This window comes from Fistularia commersonii, chromosome 27, assembly GCF_037954325.1.
Source record: "Fistularia commersonii isolate RoL2024-O1a breed Wild chromosome 27, RoL_Fcom_v1.0, whole genome shotgun sequence".
Lineage (NCBI taxonomy): Eukaryota > Metazoa > Chordata > Actinopteri > Syngnathiformes > Fistulariidae > Fistularia > Fistularia commersonii.
The window spans coordinates 3,661,310-3,677,750 of record NC_141310.1 but is presented as its reverse complement, the minus strand read 5'-3'; the positions used below and the strand labels follow the sequence as shown (position 1 = coordinate 3,677,750).

Genomic DNA, 16,441 nt, shown 5'->3' with positions numbered 1-16,441 from the left:
TCAAGATTCCGTGGTTTCCTAAACATGTTTGTTCTAGAGCGTGCTTGGGAGGTCCCTAATGTGTTAATGTCTCTTTAATGTGCACATCCCCTCCGCTGGAAGTGAGTGAAGAGATGCAAATGAACAGGTTAAAAGAGGTGTCCCGAGATGAAAACAAAATAAAAATCACACCAGTGAGTGCAGTTACACAAGAATGGATATAAAAAGCAGGAAAATAAATCTTAACTTGATCTTTAAACACCATTCGTCTGTAATTTCAGAGTATGCTTGGAAATACTCCAGCTTTGTATGTTTCAATATATATATATCAATGAGAGCACATGGAAAGGGGGTTTTAGAGAATGAAGTGAACTTAACAACTGGAGCATGGTGACATCTTTGTCGGCAAAAGGACTGATGGAATGATGCTGAAGCCCTTGATGGTAAATTTAAGCAGTGTATAATGCTTGTTACATTAAAATTAATTTCAAAGGCAAGGCTAAGATGAGGGAAAACGTGGCTTTGTGAAATGAGGCATTTAAACTACTCAAAAGAACTCATACATCTCCACACATGCTTCCATATTAGAGAAGGGTACACTGGAGAAAACAATATTGTTCATCTAAAAAAGCTAGACTTGGGTAGGTGCAGTGATAATGAGAATGGGGGAGGGGCTGGGAGAGATTGGAACAAGCCACCTCTGGCCAATGGAGCAATAATGCTCTGACAAATAAGTAAAGGACTTGGTTAATGGAAAGCACTTTTGTTAAAGTGTACAACTCCAATAATTGCAGATAGGAGATACAAGAAGAAGAGCAAGGGACAAAAAATATATGACAGTAAGAAGGCTCTGGCGCTTGGGTAGGGGTTAAAGACACACTAACTTAGATTACATTGAGTTTACAATATCACAAGAGAAAACAAGACGACAACTGAAAATGTGAAGAATCCTGTAGCATGATTCAGCATCAATGCGAAGAGAGTCGAGTGTTGGTGCTTTATATTGATGTGAGGGAAATGAGGCAGATTGCCTTTATCACACAATGGTAAAATAATGGAAGTTAAATGGTGAAAATGATTCATGTTTATTGAAAAAAAATATTATTATGATCTCACATCAGAGTAAGTTAAAAAAAAAAGATCCAGTGATGTATCTCGGGGATTAAGTCAGAAAAGCTCAAGTAATCAGAGCCAGAGTGGTTTCACTGTTCCTTGATGTGTAGAAACCCTCTGCTACGTTACAGAAAGCGAGGCTTGTAATCAAATCTAATTCAAATGAATTCAAAAGAAATGGGGTAATTGGGTTCACAGACATTGGTGGAGATAGATTAAGAAGGATTAAGACAGCATGTGATAGAGAATAGAATTGATTGCAGGAGGATACTAGGTCTTTGGCTATATCTTGGCAAATTACATGAAAGAAGTATTATTTAAAGGTTTTATCTGAGTGGTCTTTTTTAAATGAAGTATAAACTAGTGGAGCATAATATGTGGATCTACATTAGAAGTTGTACTATTACTGATGCTACCCAAGTTTTAAGAGTGAGGTTTGGAGAAGGTTATGCTATGCGACTATGCTCACTCTTCGCTAAAGGCAGATTACATGCCACTTGCATTGAAATAATTGGCAGAAAATCTGTTTTTGTCAGGTCTTAAAAGCATTCGGACAAAGTTGCAGGGTTGTACTGTGAGGTATGTATCTCACTGCAGGAACATTAAAAACAAACCAAAATGTAAATATAAATCAGTAAGTTCCAGCCCCCTCTGCTATCATTGAAGAGGACCAAAACAAGACCAAATTGACAAACAAGTCTGAAAAGGGGGAAATCAAAATCAATAATAGATTTTGCAAGTCAGTCAAAAATGTAATTGTACAATGAAAGAATGACATCCGGTGGAAGGAAGAGAACGGTATTTCAGGGTAGGAATGATTATTTGTCATTTGATTAAGCATGCGACTTGGAGCTGGTGAACAGCCTTATTTGAAAGACAAGTTTAACAGTAGTGAGTCCTTAGGGACATTAGAACCTGATTGGAGCGGTAATATGGCCCATGAATGCCAATAGCCCACTGATCAAGAATAAACATTACCTGTTTATTGATACTCGGGATCTTGTAATATGGTGACTCTGACATGTAGGTTTATTCTGAGGGTAAAATGACTATGTATTGAACATTACTAAAAGTCGGAATGTGTATAATCCTTCTCCAGCAATACTTTGCTTCCTGTTTTGGTATGTTGTGACTTAGTTTTTATCCCTTATCTCGGTGAGGCTTTTGAAAAGTATTTGTAAAATCCATGACACAAAACATGGTTCTGTAAACATCAGCAGTTGTGCAGCTTAACCTCCAATGCGCTATTTAATGATAAATCCATGACACTGTCCTTATTACTGCCTCCCATTCCCTTTGCAAAGACACATCATTCTGTTGCTAAATGTTTGTCCTATTTCCTATCCACATAACTTTCTGGAGGGGAGTAGAACAAAGGCAACATGAACAGCTGAATAGAAAAAGTATGAGCACCATTCTACTTATATTTACAGACAAAATGTTGTTTTTGCTTGCAGCTTGTTTTTTGATGACGAGAGCTTCTGTGGTATATTGTTCCCTTTAAGTTAATGCAAATATTTTGTATAGCCTTATAAAAAACTCATCACATACAGTATTAAGTCACACTTCATATTTGGTCACCCACAGTTAACTGGTGGCCTGTTGAACCCACATGCCTGTACCACGATACTACAAAAGATATGTTTTTTATGTTTGAAACTTTTGATTATATTGTCAAATGATTCAGTGGCCTTCATTACACAAAATATATGTTCTAGTATATTAAAAAATGATTTGTTACATGACGTCATGAGCTTTCTCCATGTAGAAGTTAAAAAATTGAATGCAGGTGTTCAGAGCTGCATTTAGATGGGGGTGGATGGAGAACTGTATGAAATGATGAAGGTTGGCTCAGTAGATCTGGCAAGAGCTTCAATCTCTTTTCATCTCCCGTAGAAAGCGAAATTGAAGTGCTTCAATTGAGAGCATAGTCTTCTTGTTTCTATGTCAGTGCTTTGCTCCCTCAGTAGCACGAATTTTTAAATTAGAGGAAAATGTTGAGACTGAATTAGATGCACTGCTGCATCTATACTTCAGAGATAGAATTATACAATTTTTTTTTGGCCGGACATAGCCTTATCATACCTAAAATCTACATTCTTTTTGTCCTGCCCTTTCATGTTGCAAGTAGACAAAAAAATGTATAAAATCTATTTTAGCTCTTGATTAGAGATTGTTTCAGCATTCATGTAAAACTACCCATGGATTTTGATTCTGGTTGTGTATACAGGTTGGAAATGGTTTGGATACATAGTCTGTTTGTCTAAGCCTCTGTTGATAAAGGAATACTTACTCCCCTGCTGTATTTGGGCCTCACACCTGGCAGTCAATAATGGAAACCTGTTGTAATATCAGATTTATGTTGCTCCTAAATCATAACCATAGCTATTTACCATTCTTCACAGTTAAGTTACTCAACTGTGCATGTAAAGAGTACATTTTATTTTCTGATATGAAATGGTCCTGCTTTAATAATATATCATAACATTGAGGCAGGATAGTGTGCTTTGACCCACAGCCAACTTTATTTTATTTTTTTACTTTGATGTATCCATTAATCTTATACAAAAATATCCTGCTGAGAGCCTGAAGGAGAATGGAAAGTTAGTTGTTTTGCCTCTATGCTGAGAGGCAGGTGGAAGAAAACTCAGATGACAGCCTTTGCATAGAGATAGGTCTCAGAGGGAAAACATGGCATTTGTTTACAGTCGGGAAAGCAAGGGGGTAAGAGATGACATCAACCTTATGAATGTTCACTGGTAGCAGTCTATTGTAGATTGAAGAGAGCAACTTTCTTTTAGCTTAAATTTTATATCATAGCCCCCCCAACTCCGTATCTAGCTTTATCAGTATCTCTTAAGAAAATGGGGGTCAGTCTGACACAGAACATTTGAGCTGCCACCCAATTATTTAACATTTTTCCCTTTGTGCCTTTGTGTGGTAATATTTGGTAAGAAGGTAATTTTATGAGTATTGCTGTAATGTTTTTGTTATATAACAAACCTTTTCTGTAATTGGGTGTTCCATGTGGTAATGATGTTTTTTTTGTAACCACATGACAGCAGGGTTGTTGGGGTGGTGGGATAGGGCTGCTAAGCAGCAACTCTTTGGGGAAGGTGAAATAGAAATGACGCAGGGGAATAATGGACTTTACCTGCATGACAAGTCTCATACTACTATGCAGAAAAACAAATCAGGCTCCATAGGTGTATACAGCTAGCCATTAATCTTGACAAAGTACTGTTTAGACTTATTGTGAAGTGATCCAGTCACAGGCCAACACCTTTAGGAACAGGTGTAAACACATCCTAATAATGCATTGCATTACAAAGCCAGCCTGATGTGCCAAATTATCAATCATTTACAAGTTGAGAAGGGACTAATGAACGTAACCCCCCCCCCCCCCCAAAAAAAAGACAAAACAAAACTAAATCTATTGCAGCAATAGTTCTATTTAACCCTCTTATTATGTTAAGGGTCAATTTGACCCATTTCACCCATTGACCCAATGGGTCAAATTGACCCTTAACATAATATGAGGGTTAAAAAAAATGTGAAAACTACTGTGTGTCTAATTAATTCTAAGGTAGATCAAGCCTGTATCCAAACTTCTTCCACAGCAGTATGTAACTTAACATTGTCTTTCTGAGATATGCATGGGTTCCTTAGAAATGATAATGTGTCTTTGGGAACACATAATATTGCCAAATGTTCATGTCTAATGGATTAATGTTGCCATCACAGAAAGAGAAGGGTTACGACCTTTGGTGTGGACACCATAAAACAGTAAACCCCGGATTTTGAATATTTTGCAGATAACAGCCTAATGGTCCTGTTCATGTTTGGTCTAGAGCCCATATTTCTATTTGGTTTTTTTTTAAGACAAAATCCTAATTCATCTGACCTCATTCCATGTTTCCACTGTGTAATGGTCCATCTCTGATGCCTCCAAGCCAAGACAACTTGATGGGTCTTATGGATACATTTGCCAAAGTGATCCAGAGCCTCTGTGCCTCTTGCTGCCATAGATGAATGATGGTTCTTAGAGTGGCACTGTCTCCATTACAAAAGTAATGATGTTAGCTTCCTTAGAAATTATATACAATGTTTTCATATTGTCTGAAATGAATTACAAATATGATTAACTGTTGAAGCCATTGAGTCGGACTAAATGTGACTAAATCTCACAATATAACAAATCACACAAGATTACTAACATTAGGTTTCTTTCATAATATGAAATCAAGGACATCAAGTTAGATCTGCTGCACAGGGAACAAGTCAGAGGTCAGTGCTGGTAATAGAGCCAAAAATATTGTGCTGCAATTCCAGTAGAAAAAAAATTGAGCAGTGATGACCTACATTTCTTCTGTGCCCAGTGTTGAACTGTTTGCCTGATAGTGCTGCCTGTAGCGTCATGAAATTGGATAGATTCTAACTGGCCAGTCACAAGGCTAATTAAAATGTTTTAAATTAAAGATAATATTGTCTACATGATGTGAAGATTTGTTACTGTTTGCATGCAAGTGAATTTCTTGTTTGTACTTAACTAAAAGGTATATGTAGAGGTCATTAAGCAGTTTAACAAACATTAATGCAATCATTCATTTAATCGGCGAATTGGAGCCAAAATCAAAATTAAATCAAGCTGTACCACAATTTTTTTTTTTTCTGGCTTAATGCGAGCCATGTGTTTATTCCTTCAACTGGCTCAAGAGTTCTGATATGATTTAAAAAAAAATGGAAAAAAGTTATGCTGAAGCCAACTGTGTTAGAAATAGAGATGGTAACCTTCTGTGGTGGCTAAACCTTGTACATGTTTGCATTAGTGTCACATATGTAAAATTAGTCTCTGTGTTTTCAGGTACTCTAGATGAAGACGTGGTGGTTATTGAGGCAACTCCAGCTCCAGCACCTGCTGTGCCTGCCAGCGAGGAGATCAATGTCACCTCAACAGACAGTGAGGTTGAGATTGTCACAGTTGGAGATGGCTTCAGGTGGGTCATTCAACATTTCATTAGGTTTTAAAGGCATATTATCATGATACTGGCAATATATATAATTTTTGTGCTTTTTGGGAAGTCTGCAACCTCATCTTTCACAGTCATTGAAAAATACAAATCACAAACAAGTAGGGTTTTCTTTCAGATTAGATATTATATAGCTTGTACTAAGAACATAATGCAAGAATATGTTATGATGAGGGAAAGGCCCAGGGGCTGAGGCGTCATGTAAACAGGCCCAATTGTCCCACTCTTCTCTTGATAATGAGAGAGGAGTGATATTTGGCAGTGGTTCAAAACTTCTTTCAGCTGTGACTACTGTTAGTGAAACAAGGGGGGGGCTGTGTTGTTGTATTCTTTCTGTGAAGAATATTGAACACTGTCAAAGCAGAATTTGGTGGTATTTTGTGAAAAACAAAGATGTCAGCATTGCACAGTATTATGAAGACTCTCACTTTTAATAAATTATAGAATCTTCAGTGCCCTCAACCTGTCATTGAAGGTGCCATGGTTTGATAATTTCCATTGGCTTGATTTCTTGTCTTCACTGGAATTGCAGCAAACACGCTTTTGATCCGTTATCATGAAGCCATATCCATCTATAAATTGGTTCTTCTAAGGTTTCCTGATGTCTTGTCTACTTTACTTCCGTTATTGCTTTGGCCCTTTAGTTGATACTTGCTCTACTAAATAGACTTCTGCAAAACAAAAACACCTAGATATCAATTTCTGTGATATTCGAGTAGATAGAGAATGAAAAAGATTGGATAAATGTGTTTTCTTCATTTACTTAACTATATGTAGTTGTATTTCATTAAGGCATCTACAAACCCAAATTAATACAGATTACTACTGGACTGTGTAATACTTGCTTTAAACTCACTACATTTGTGTGATTTAATGTAAGGTTGAATTTAAAAGTCAAAGTTTAGCAATTTACTACTTTAATTGGGTCCCAAGAACTTTTGCCCAAGAAATTGAGCTGGGGCTGGAGATGAGCTTATTGATATCTTGCATTACTACTCTTTTGGTAGTGGTTCCCATTCTTTAGAGTGGCGAAAGCCCATTTTCTGTATTCCCCAAACCCAAAGTTTACTTGAATGATTCATCTTGTTATATGTCCGTCTGAAAACATGCACTCTCACCCCATGCATTGCTGCAGCTTCACATACTGTATCCCAGATTTGAGCATCCTTTTACATGCCAACAGCACCAATCAATAAGACATAACAATATGAGAAGCATGATTCCATTTTTTTTTGCTCAAAGTGACATTTTCTCCAAAATGTGTCCGAAAAGTCTCATGTCTCATCACAAAACCAAGGATGCTTTGTATGCATTGTATTTACTGAATGCACACCACTGTTCCACCACACGGCTACCGTTTGTCACCTGACTGTGCATACCAACATTCTAGTAAAATTTCAATAGCATTTACATGTACTAAACAGGAAACCTTTCATACCATGTTATTTCTTGTTTTGGATATGGCTTTTAACAGAGCCAGCTAAATGCAGGCTGGTGAAAACTCACAAAATTACTTAACCCAGGTCTTGTGAAAAGAGACCGAATTAAAGGAAAACATTTTCTAAAATAAATCAGATACTCAACCTCCATCACAGCACTTTCAATGTGAGTTGCACAGAGTGAGGAGGAAGAGGGTCTCCAACAAGAGCGCCACTTAAAATCATACCATTTTCAATGGAATTAGCCACTGAGCTACATAATCATTCCTAAATATTGTAGAATTCATAGTTGCACACTGATTGTACGTTGCATACTGAAGCAGTTTGTTAAATAAATTGCAGGTTGGCAAAGTCCTGTAGAATATTTTCAGAGTTGCTGCTTCAGCCCTCCATGACCTCATATAACCTCCATGCCATCTGACCTCACTGCCATTCTAAGTGATTTCAATTCAGTTTTGGCAATCGCAACTCTGTACACCACCACATTGGATTTGAAAGTTGATAATGAAGATACATTACACTGTGGAGCTTCATATTTGAATGCACTACGTGTAACTAGCATACTGCATTAGCATTTGGGGGTTAAAGCCATTTTTTATGTATAATCCTTCAGTGACTCAAACATAATTGGAATTTCAATGGCGAAGTAACTTCATGGTCAGCTGTGAGCCTTTCACCTTGTGATTCAATGATGAATCAAGCAGATAAAAAGTCTGGAGTCGATGCAAATTGTTGATTTGTATTTGCAAGCTGATCACTCGATAGTCATAGTTTGATGGGAAACCTCTCCCAATTCTTTAAATTGGGAGGGGTGATGAACAACCTGGCAACCTCCACTACTTCAAGATACTCGATTGGCCATATAAAGTCACTGAAGTAGATAAAACTATTCTCACCATGATAAAGAAAAACTTCACAATGTCTAGCAAAGTCAGGTCCAGTGGTGCTGGAGCGCTTTTTATTCCCAAGATGAAGATTAATTGAGATACTTGTTGAAATCTTGTCCTGGCAACTGGACTTGAATTTTTTCAAGTGAAGAAATTCAAGTCCAGTTGCCTCGACAAGAATTCACCATGACCTGGCTGACCGACAATCTCCACAGACATTAATAAAGATATGCCCTCACAAATGAATATACAGAGGCTTTTCAATATCATGCAAACCACTGGAAACCACTGTAAAAACAGCCATATTTATATTAGAATTTACCCTTAGACATCTAAAAACTCAGGGTCAAAAGTGTCCAACATCTACAAACATAACTAAGAAAGAAATTCATAGCTATTGCGAGTTCCATTTGCAGCCATATGTGCCATCTATCTGATGATGTGACTGCACGTCAGTGACATGATAAATCTTCCAGTGTGTATGTTTGATTAGATTTAGCAGATTTTTACAAAACCAAGCAAAAATCATTGATGGGTAATAACTCACTGTAACGGTGAGTGTAACTCACCATTGTATTCTCTTCATTGGGGAAAACCAGACACCTGATCACAACCCAAGTTTTTCTGCTTGTGAAGGCAATAAGACCACAGACTAGCTGCGACATAAGGGCAATTCTGTTCAATGCCTGACAAAGAATTTCAATTTATGACTCTCAGCATTTACTGGTATCCATGGATCTCAGACTGTGATAAAGATTTTTTCTTACAAGTATCAACATCTTGCCCACAATGATTTTTTTTTGTCTAATTCTGTTTCACTGTGTGAAACTTAGGCATATGAAAGCTTATAAACAAGTACTGCTATAGTGGTTCAAATGTTCTTTGGTTTGAAAGTTTGCATTGCAATGTACTTTATTTTAAATCCACTATGATGTTGTGTATAATGAAAAACCCCATAGGCATACAATTTAACAAACACACTACAAATTCATCTAATTGTGAATGCATTAATGCTTACAGAAAATTAATCAAACTGTTTGTATTAATAAATATTTGGAGGAATCGTTTTTCATTGGTAGACAAGGTGGGAGGCTTTTGGCAAAAAAAAAAAAACAAACAAAAGAAAAAAACTGTAGATTTTTCATGCCATTTGCACGCTTCCAAACAACTGTTGTCAGTATTCAACAATTAAAAGCACGAGATTTGGTGATTACATAATTGGCCATCTAGCATAAAAAACAACTGGCCATGTTGCATAAAAAGACAGCTTTTATTAATTTTAAAAAATACAAAATATTTACTCTGTTTTCTTCCTCACTCTTCGACCTTTGTGTTTGAAATATGTGTGTTTGAACTCTAAAACACTCAAGCTCTATGTCTTTCCTCTTTCTTTACATGAACTAAACACTAGTATCTGAAAAGGATTACAGGGAGGTTGGAATGCGATGCTGCTACTGCTGCATGTTTTTCCTGCGTTTCATTTATGTTCCAGCTCGCAAGAGAATGCGGGGATGAGCCTTTACTGAAAGGGGGATGGGCAGCTGGAGAGCGAGAGGGTGGTGAATCAAAGCCCGACAGAATGAGTAATGGGAGCTTTGTTTACACTGCAAGTGGTCTGATTTATATGGTTTTCTGTCAATATAAGCACAATAATTGTGTGAGAACACTAAAATAAAAAAAATGTTTCTTTGTCCAAAAGGATTTCATGAATGAAGCTCTTAAATTATAATTTTATTGAGCATACAAATCATTAACATTAATTAAATCAATTTGTATATCTAACAAATACTGACAAATCCTCAGACCAATTTTATTAGTCTGCACACTCCACTGGAGCTTTAGAGTTGACTGAACACAAATGACTCAATATAGCTCTCTGGCTGTGGTGGGTTTCATGTTCCCTCATCTGTTATTCCTTATTTATTCATTATTAGTTTTCCTGGCTTTTGCCTTGCAATTGTTTGGGGATCTGCATTAGGCAGACATATCATAATTTTCGTAATTGTGATTTTGCAAATACATACTGCAGTTGCTACAATCAAAATACAGAGATCCTCACTGTGTAGCTTTTGAGTAATATCTTACCCTCTGTGTGCTTTACCTCTATTATTACCCTGCATATTACAGTGCAGACAGCAGGTCACTGTGTGCACTATGTGTAAAAAGGCAATTGTGTTGCCCTTTTTTCTGTATATGGATTGCTGTTCGTGTGTGTTTCACTGCAGAGTCTTATGTTGTCAGGGTAGTTAATCCATAGCTACTCAATTAGATGAATTTGTTTGGCTGCATTTTGTTTTAAATGGTAAACCATCATTTTCTTTTAGCGCTGTTAAACTTTTATGAAGGGAAAGCAGTCCAAACTACATAAAAAACAGGAATTAATGGCTGGATCTGTGTACTCTTGCTTTTGAAATGTCAGCATCAGGTGTTCTATCTGTGGAAAGTACAAATTTGATAATTGTGCTTCTTTCTCTCTTTATGAGTCCAATTCTTTGGTCCTTGCAGCATCTTAGCAGCATGTAATTTGCTGTTATAACAAAATGCTGTTCCTGACTGGTCTTATCTTGTACCCTTTAACTTGGTAACTCTCTGCATCTGCCGTCCTCAGCATTAGTCTCCACAGTTGACTTTACATTACTGCAGTGCTCAGCCCTCTTCTAATCCCTCAGGTGTGTGGCTCACATTTTGGCTTGGCAAAAACTCAGCTTTGCCAAGTTACCCGTTTCCCTAGTGTTCATGTTTACAATGTACTGTTTTCCTCTCCCTACCCTCCAGGGGTCACGGTAGTAAACAGATATTTACAAAATAATCCCAAGTCTACTTAATTAGAAGCCATACCTTTGGGATAGTCCTGCTCCCTGGGATCAATTCAGAACTGAGGAACCTGGCCAATTACACTGGTGCACAACCATCATATGTACCCACAGCATACCACCCCTATAGCGAGGTGTTATTGAAAGTGTGCAGCCCCCCCACAAGCTGCAGTTTGCTTTAATAAAGAAAAAAAAAGTTAATAAGCATCTTCATATTCCATTTCCATGATACAGTGTGCAGGTTTCACTTGAAAATTCATTGCATCTTGGTGCTGTGAGCCATTAGGAATACCATCATCAATAATAACAAGGTATTTTCTACACTGATAGTGTGAACATATCGTAGACATCAATACAATTATTACCTTAAGATACAGTTTAATAATTTAGACAGACAATAAAATTGCATATCAAATTAATGGATTTTGCTTTTGCACATGCCGGACAATCTTGCAGTCATCTAATGTTTGTACTCACCTTGAGTAATGTGATAATTGGCCAGACCCCAGAACATTATTAGTTGTCTTCATTTTATTGTTACTCCATAGTTGTTAACAGGACTAAGCCATTGGCACTCAAGTAAACATCAATTTCCCTTTGGACATTTGTATTTTTTAAACCTCTGGGAGAACTGCAATGAATTCCCTTAACCATAAATCTCCATGGTATCCTGCTTTGCGACACTCCCATGCAGAGTCCAATTTCTTGCCCAGTGGGTTCATCCTTGCTCTCTGTTCTCTCAGCTTTATGGCACTGTGGGGGAAATTCAGGTATTCCCTTGTCTCTTTACTTTTTCCCAGAGAGCTTAATATAAGTAACACTAGCCAATTGAAGATCAAAGAAAGGCAGAAGAGCCAACCCTAGGTGGAAGCTATATAATGCATCTTTCTGAGGTTTGGGAAAAAATGGACAGTGGGCTGAATATGTGATGATTACTTCCAGTGGTCAAAAAGAAATTGTTAAAACTTGGTATCACAATATTCTGCACAGCAGTATTGTTTCAATATGCGAGTCCTCTGTTACCATATGCAGTGACAATATTTTTTTATGTGGCTAAAAGGTTACTCCACTGTGTCCCTACATCTGCCAAGACCACTAATTTCCATACGCAATAAATAAAAATATGAAGACAATTCACCAAATGTTATGGCCCATCAAAGTCAAAATAGTCCTGTTGATTGCCTCATACCCAAACTAACCAAAAATTTGACAATTTAGCAAATGGGTATATAATTGATCATTTCTCTTGTCATATTCCAGCATGAAAATTATGTGGATATACCCAAACAGCAGATTGAATTAAATTTGTGTCTGCCATGATAGCACTGTGTCCTTTGAACAAGGCAAAGGTTACCAGTTATCCCCCTCTCTACAATATAAATATGCAGTTTCTTCATTTAAACTCACTACATTAAATATAAATGTTTTGTTCCATCTCATCCTCTGTTGGTTTCATGCCTACTTATGCATTTACTTATTTATTTCTGTTTTTACACGTTATTCATATCTGCACTTGATACCATCATGAATGACCCACTCGCAGTGAGTAGCAACTTTCAGGGCCAATTTCTGGCTCAACAACATTTTGACAGACTAAGAGGAATTCAGAATTCAAACCAGGAATGTTCAGCACCTTGGGCCGCCCTGAGTTGTCTGTAGCTATGGCATACTGTACAGGAAATCAATTTGAATGCTATGGTGACAATGATGGTGGAGCAACATGTTAACACCTGACTAAAATGCCTGTTATGTTTGTGTCTTTAGATCACGCTCGGCAGGAGGACTTGGTAGGATATGGGCTAATAGTTGCTCGCAAAATCGTCTTCAGGAGTCACGTGGACGCCATCGACTCTCCACTGTCATCCAGCCACTGCGTCAGAATTCTGGGGAGGTGGTTGACCTCACTGTTGATGAGGATGGTAAGCAAAACTTTAGTGCAACCCTTTTGAATGTAAGTTTTGATTCAAATAATAATTCTGACCTTTAAACATGTTATTTTCTGTCGCAGCAATGTAATTTGACATCAGAGTACCCCTGTAGGAATTTTCTTCCTTAAGCATACCAACATGTTGTAAAGCGATGCTTTTATAGCAGTTGTTAGGTGAGAGAACTCCAAAGTCGAATTGCAGTTCCACTCTTGTCTTGCTAGTTTTGTTTTTTTGTTTTTTGGTGGAATTATTAGGTTTCTCAGTCTTAAAGTTTTCATGTGCCTCCTTGTGCGGCTTAAAGTACACTGAGAGGTCACTTGTTGGATATCATATCATGCAAGTGTGTCTTGAGGAGACTCGATCCAGTGCATTGTGTATGCTTGTGAATCAGATCAGCATTGCATTGCTGGAGACTCCATCTCAGGTTTATGTAAAACATGACTAATGTCTTTAATCTTTTATATTTGGGCCATAAGACATTGCAGTCCTATTATATGGGTCCTCTCAGTGGTGTTACTACATTTCAGAATAAATCTTTAAGACTCTTCAATGTAAACAGTTTCCAGTTTCAAAATCAGAACATAAACAGGGCCTTATGAACCTCAAATGTACTTTTAGATATGTTTTCCTTATTTATCTATTTACACAATAGACCTCTCAAAAGTATAGAAAGTTAATACAAGACATTAGGGTGACCTAATAGGCATAGGAGCAGTTGCATGACCTTTGTGATGTAAGCAAGACGTAAGATCTTTTATGTACACAGACATGGATTGTTCTCATTTTTCCCACAACTTCAGAGTCATAAAATGTTCTAAAAGTAGGTTAAAGGGTAATGGAGAAAAAAAGGTAGATATAATTTTTGACTAGAACAGTTTTTGCAATCAATTACACTAATAGGCTTCCTGCAACAACAGGACATTTAATAGATGTAGATGGATAAATAGATTGATCGATGGTTAGATAATATCCTGCAAACTTCTTAATTTTCAGCTTTTTAAAGGAAGCAGAAAATCCTTTGGTATTCATATAATTTAGGTCTGATGCCAGTCTCTTTATCAGTCTAAGGTCTTGAGATACAGCAGAATATTATAGCGGCGAGTGTGTGAGGGGAAATTAATTTGTGAATATGAAAAGCAGATGGAGAGCACACACTGGAATGCTAATAAGGCCTGTTTTTTTACTTAGCTGCTAAGCCTCTGCAGACAAGCACACACATGCGACGGTCCACACCAGGATTATACCTCACACCAGAGGCCAGATCCACAGAGCTCTGTGTAGAATTGTGGCTAGAGTTGTGTGCATTATCACAACGTTGTGCAAACGTTCACATGTCGAATTTTGACTCCCTCTGAAAGCACGGGCTGAATGTTACTGTAAAATAGAATCTATGATCGCAAGGAACTTCAAAGCAAAAAAATGAATGAATGAAAACCTTGATCTTCACTCATTCCTGTCCTGAGGTTTAGCCATCATGTGCTTCTCAACACAACCACTGTCCTTACAAATAGCCATTATGCACAGTTCCAGATATTTCTAGATCACAGATCTCTGAAAACATGTCTGATGATATTTTATTGTAGTCTTCCATTTACAAGGCAGTTTATGAATACTTGGTTGTCAATTAATGTATGGTTGTAAACATAAGATAACAAAGAATTTACTTTAATATCTGGAATTGTTCCTCACTTTTGTTATTTTCAGACTTGACTCACATCAAACTTAATCTAGTGTTCTTTTGTATGACTAAGTTAATCATCATAGTTTTTGGAAATGTTTTTCTGTTTACATGTTAGTGATTTGTCTGTCTCCAGGATTTGAAATGATCCTTTTTGTTTTTATGTGTATTTTACAATTATATCATCCATGTGCTTTAGGTGTATATGAAAATAGTCTTTGAGAGGATTTTTTCTTAGGTGAAACTTAATATCTGTTTTTTCCTCTATTTAATCGGCCATAAGCAGTAGTGGGTGGGTGGGTAGATGGATGGATTTAATCAACATGGTTTTGTGAAATTGTACAAAGAAATTATCCCAGAACAGCAATTAGAATCCTGAATTGTAATTTTATACACAACTTCAGCAATATTAAGCATTATTTCCTGTCCCTGATTACATGTAATCAGTCTAAATATTCTTTGTCCTTAGATCTCTCTGTCGTGCCAACAACCTCTGGAAGTGTTCATCCTCAAACAGTCAGGTCATCCTCTTCATCATCTTCCCAACACGCCTCTACCTCAGAGCTCAATGATGCCCCGGGCCCTTCCACTAGCTGCCCAGGCTCAATACCTGAAAGTATGCACACAGAGAGGCCAAGTGGCTCTACTCGTGCAGCCACAGACGGTAAGACAGGACACAGCATGCTGCTACCAGCTGCTGTGGAACATTTCATTGGAACTTTTTCAGCAAGAGGCAACCGGGGTCCCAAGATTACCTTTTATGAACTGCTATACGAGCTGGTCCTGAAATAAATATAAGCTTGTTTCCCTTTTACAACCGTACTTAGACTATATCTTATTTTCACCAGATGACAACAGACCGGGTTTATCGGCCCCAATAGCAGAAAACGCAGGGACGGCCATGCCCAGACTGCCCTCTTGCTGTCAGCAGCATTCTCCTTGCGGAAGGCCCTCTCCCGGTCACCTGTCTCTGAGCCACTCCCATTCAAGCTGCTTGCAGTCCTCGCCCTCTCAGCAGACCAGCAGCTCTCAGCACGGCCATGGTCACAGCCACAACCACAGCAATGCTCACCACTTCCTCCACCATGTCCACCACCCTACGGCACAGCCCCCAGGCACAATGCCTTTTCAAGATCCAAGCTGCGCTGTGGAGAGACCTGGTGCTCTGCCTGCACCTTGTGCTGGAGTGAGCAGCAACAATAGCAGTAGCAGCAGCACAGCACACTATCATGACCAGGTACAAGCTGCAGTTCTTTTAGTTTTACTCAATTCATTAGCACCTTGTATTGCCAGTCTACAATAACCTAAGTGTTTTTGATCACTGTTGTAAATCTTGACACCAAATAAAGACATCTCACTGAAATGTAACCCAATCTATGAAAAGAGCTATATGTGCAAGTTGGAGGAGTTCAAGAAATGTGCAGCACATAGTCATAGATCATTAATTATTTCAAAGTTCAAAAGTGGCAAGAAGAAATCTGTAATCACACATGTGATATTAGATATACCGTCTTCTTCTTCTTCTTCTTCTTTCGGCTTTTCCCGTCAGGGGTCGCCACAGCAAGTCAACTTTC

The 16,441-nt window shown here is 37.8% G+C and overlaps 1 protein-coding gene across 3 annotated transcripts in view; it reads left to right on the top strand.

The window, feature by feature from the left end:
* The window catches only part of rnf111 (ring finger protein 111), a 34,122-nt gene that overhangs the window by 7,353 nt on the left and 10,328 nt on the right, over positions 1–16,441 (top strand). For all 3 annotated transcript variants that reach the window (XM_086175284.1, XM_086175281.1, XM_086175283.1), the window contains exons 3-6: positions 5,957–6,089; positions 13,026–13,180; positions 15,337–15,531; positions 15,716–16,104. In XM_086175284.1, coding sequence (XP_086031410.1) covers positions 5,957–6,089; positions 13,026–13,180; positions 15,337–15,531; positions 15,716–16,104 — 872 coding nt within the window. The remainder of the gene's footprint in view (positions 1–5,956; positions 6,090–13,025; positions 13,181–15,336; positions 15,532–15,715; positions 16,105–16,441) is intronic.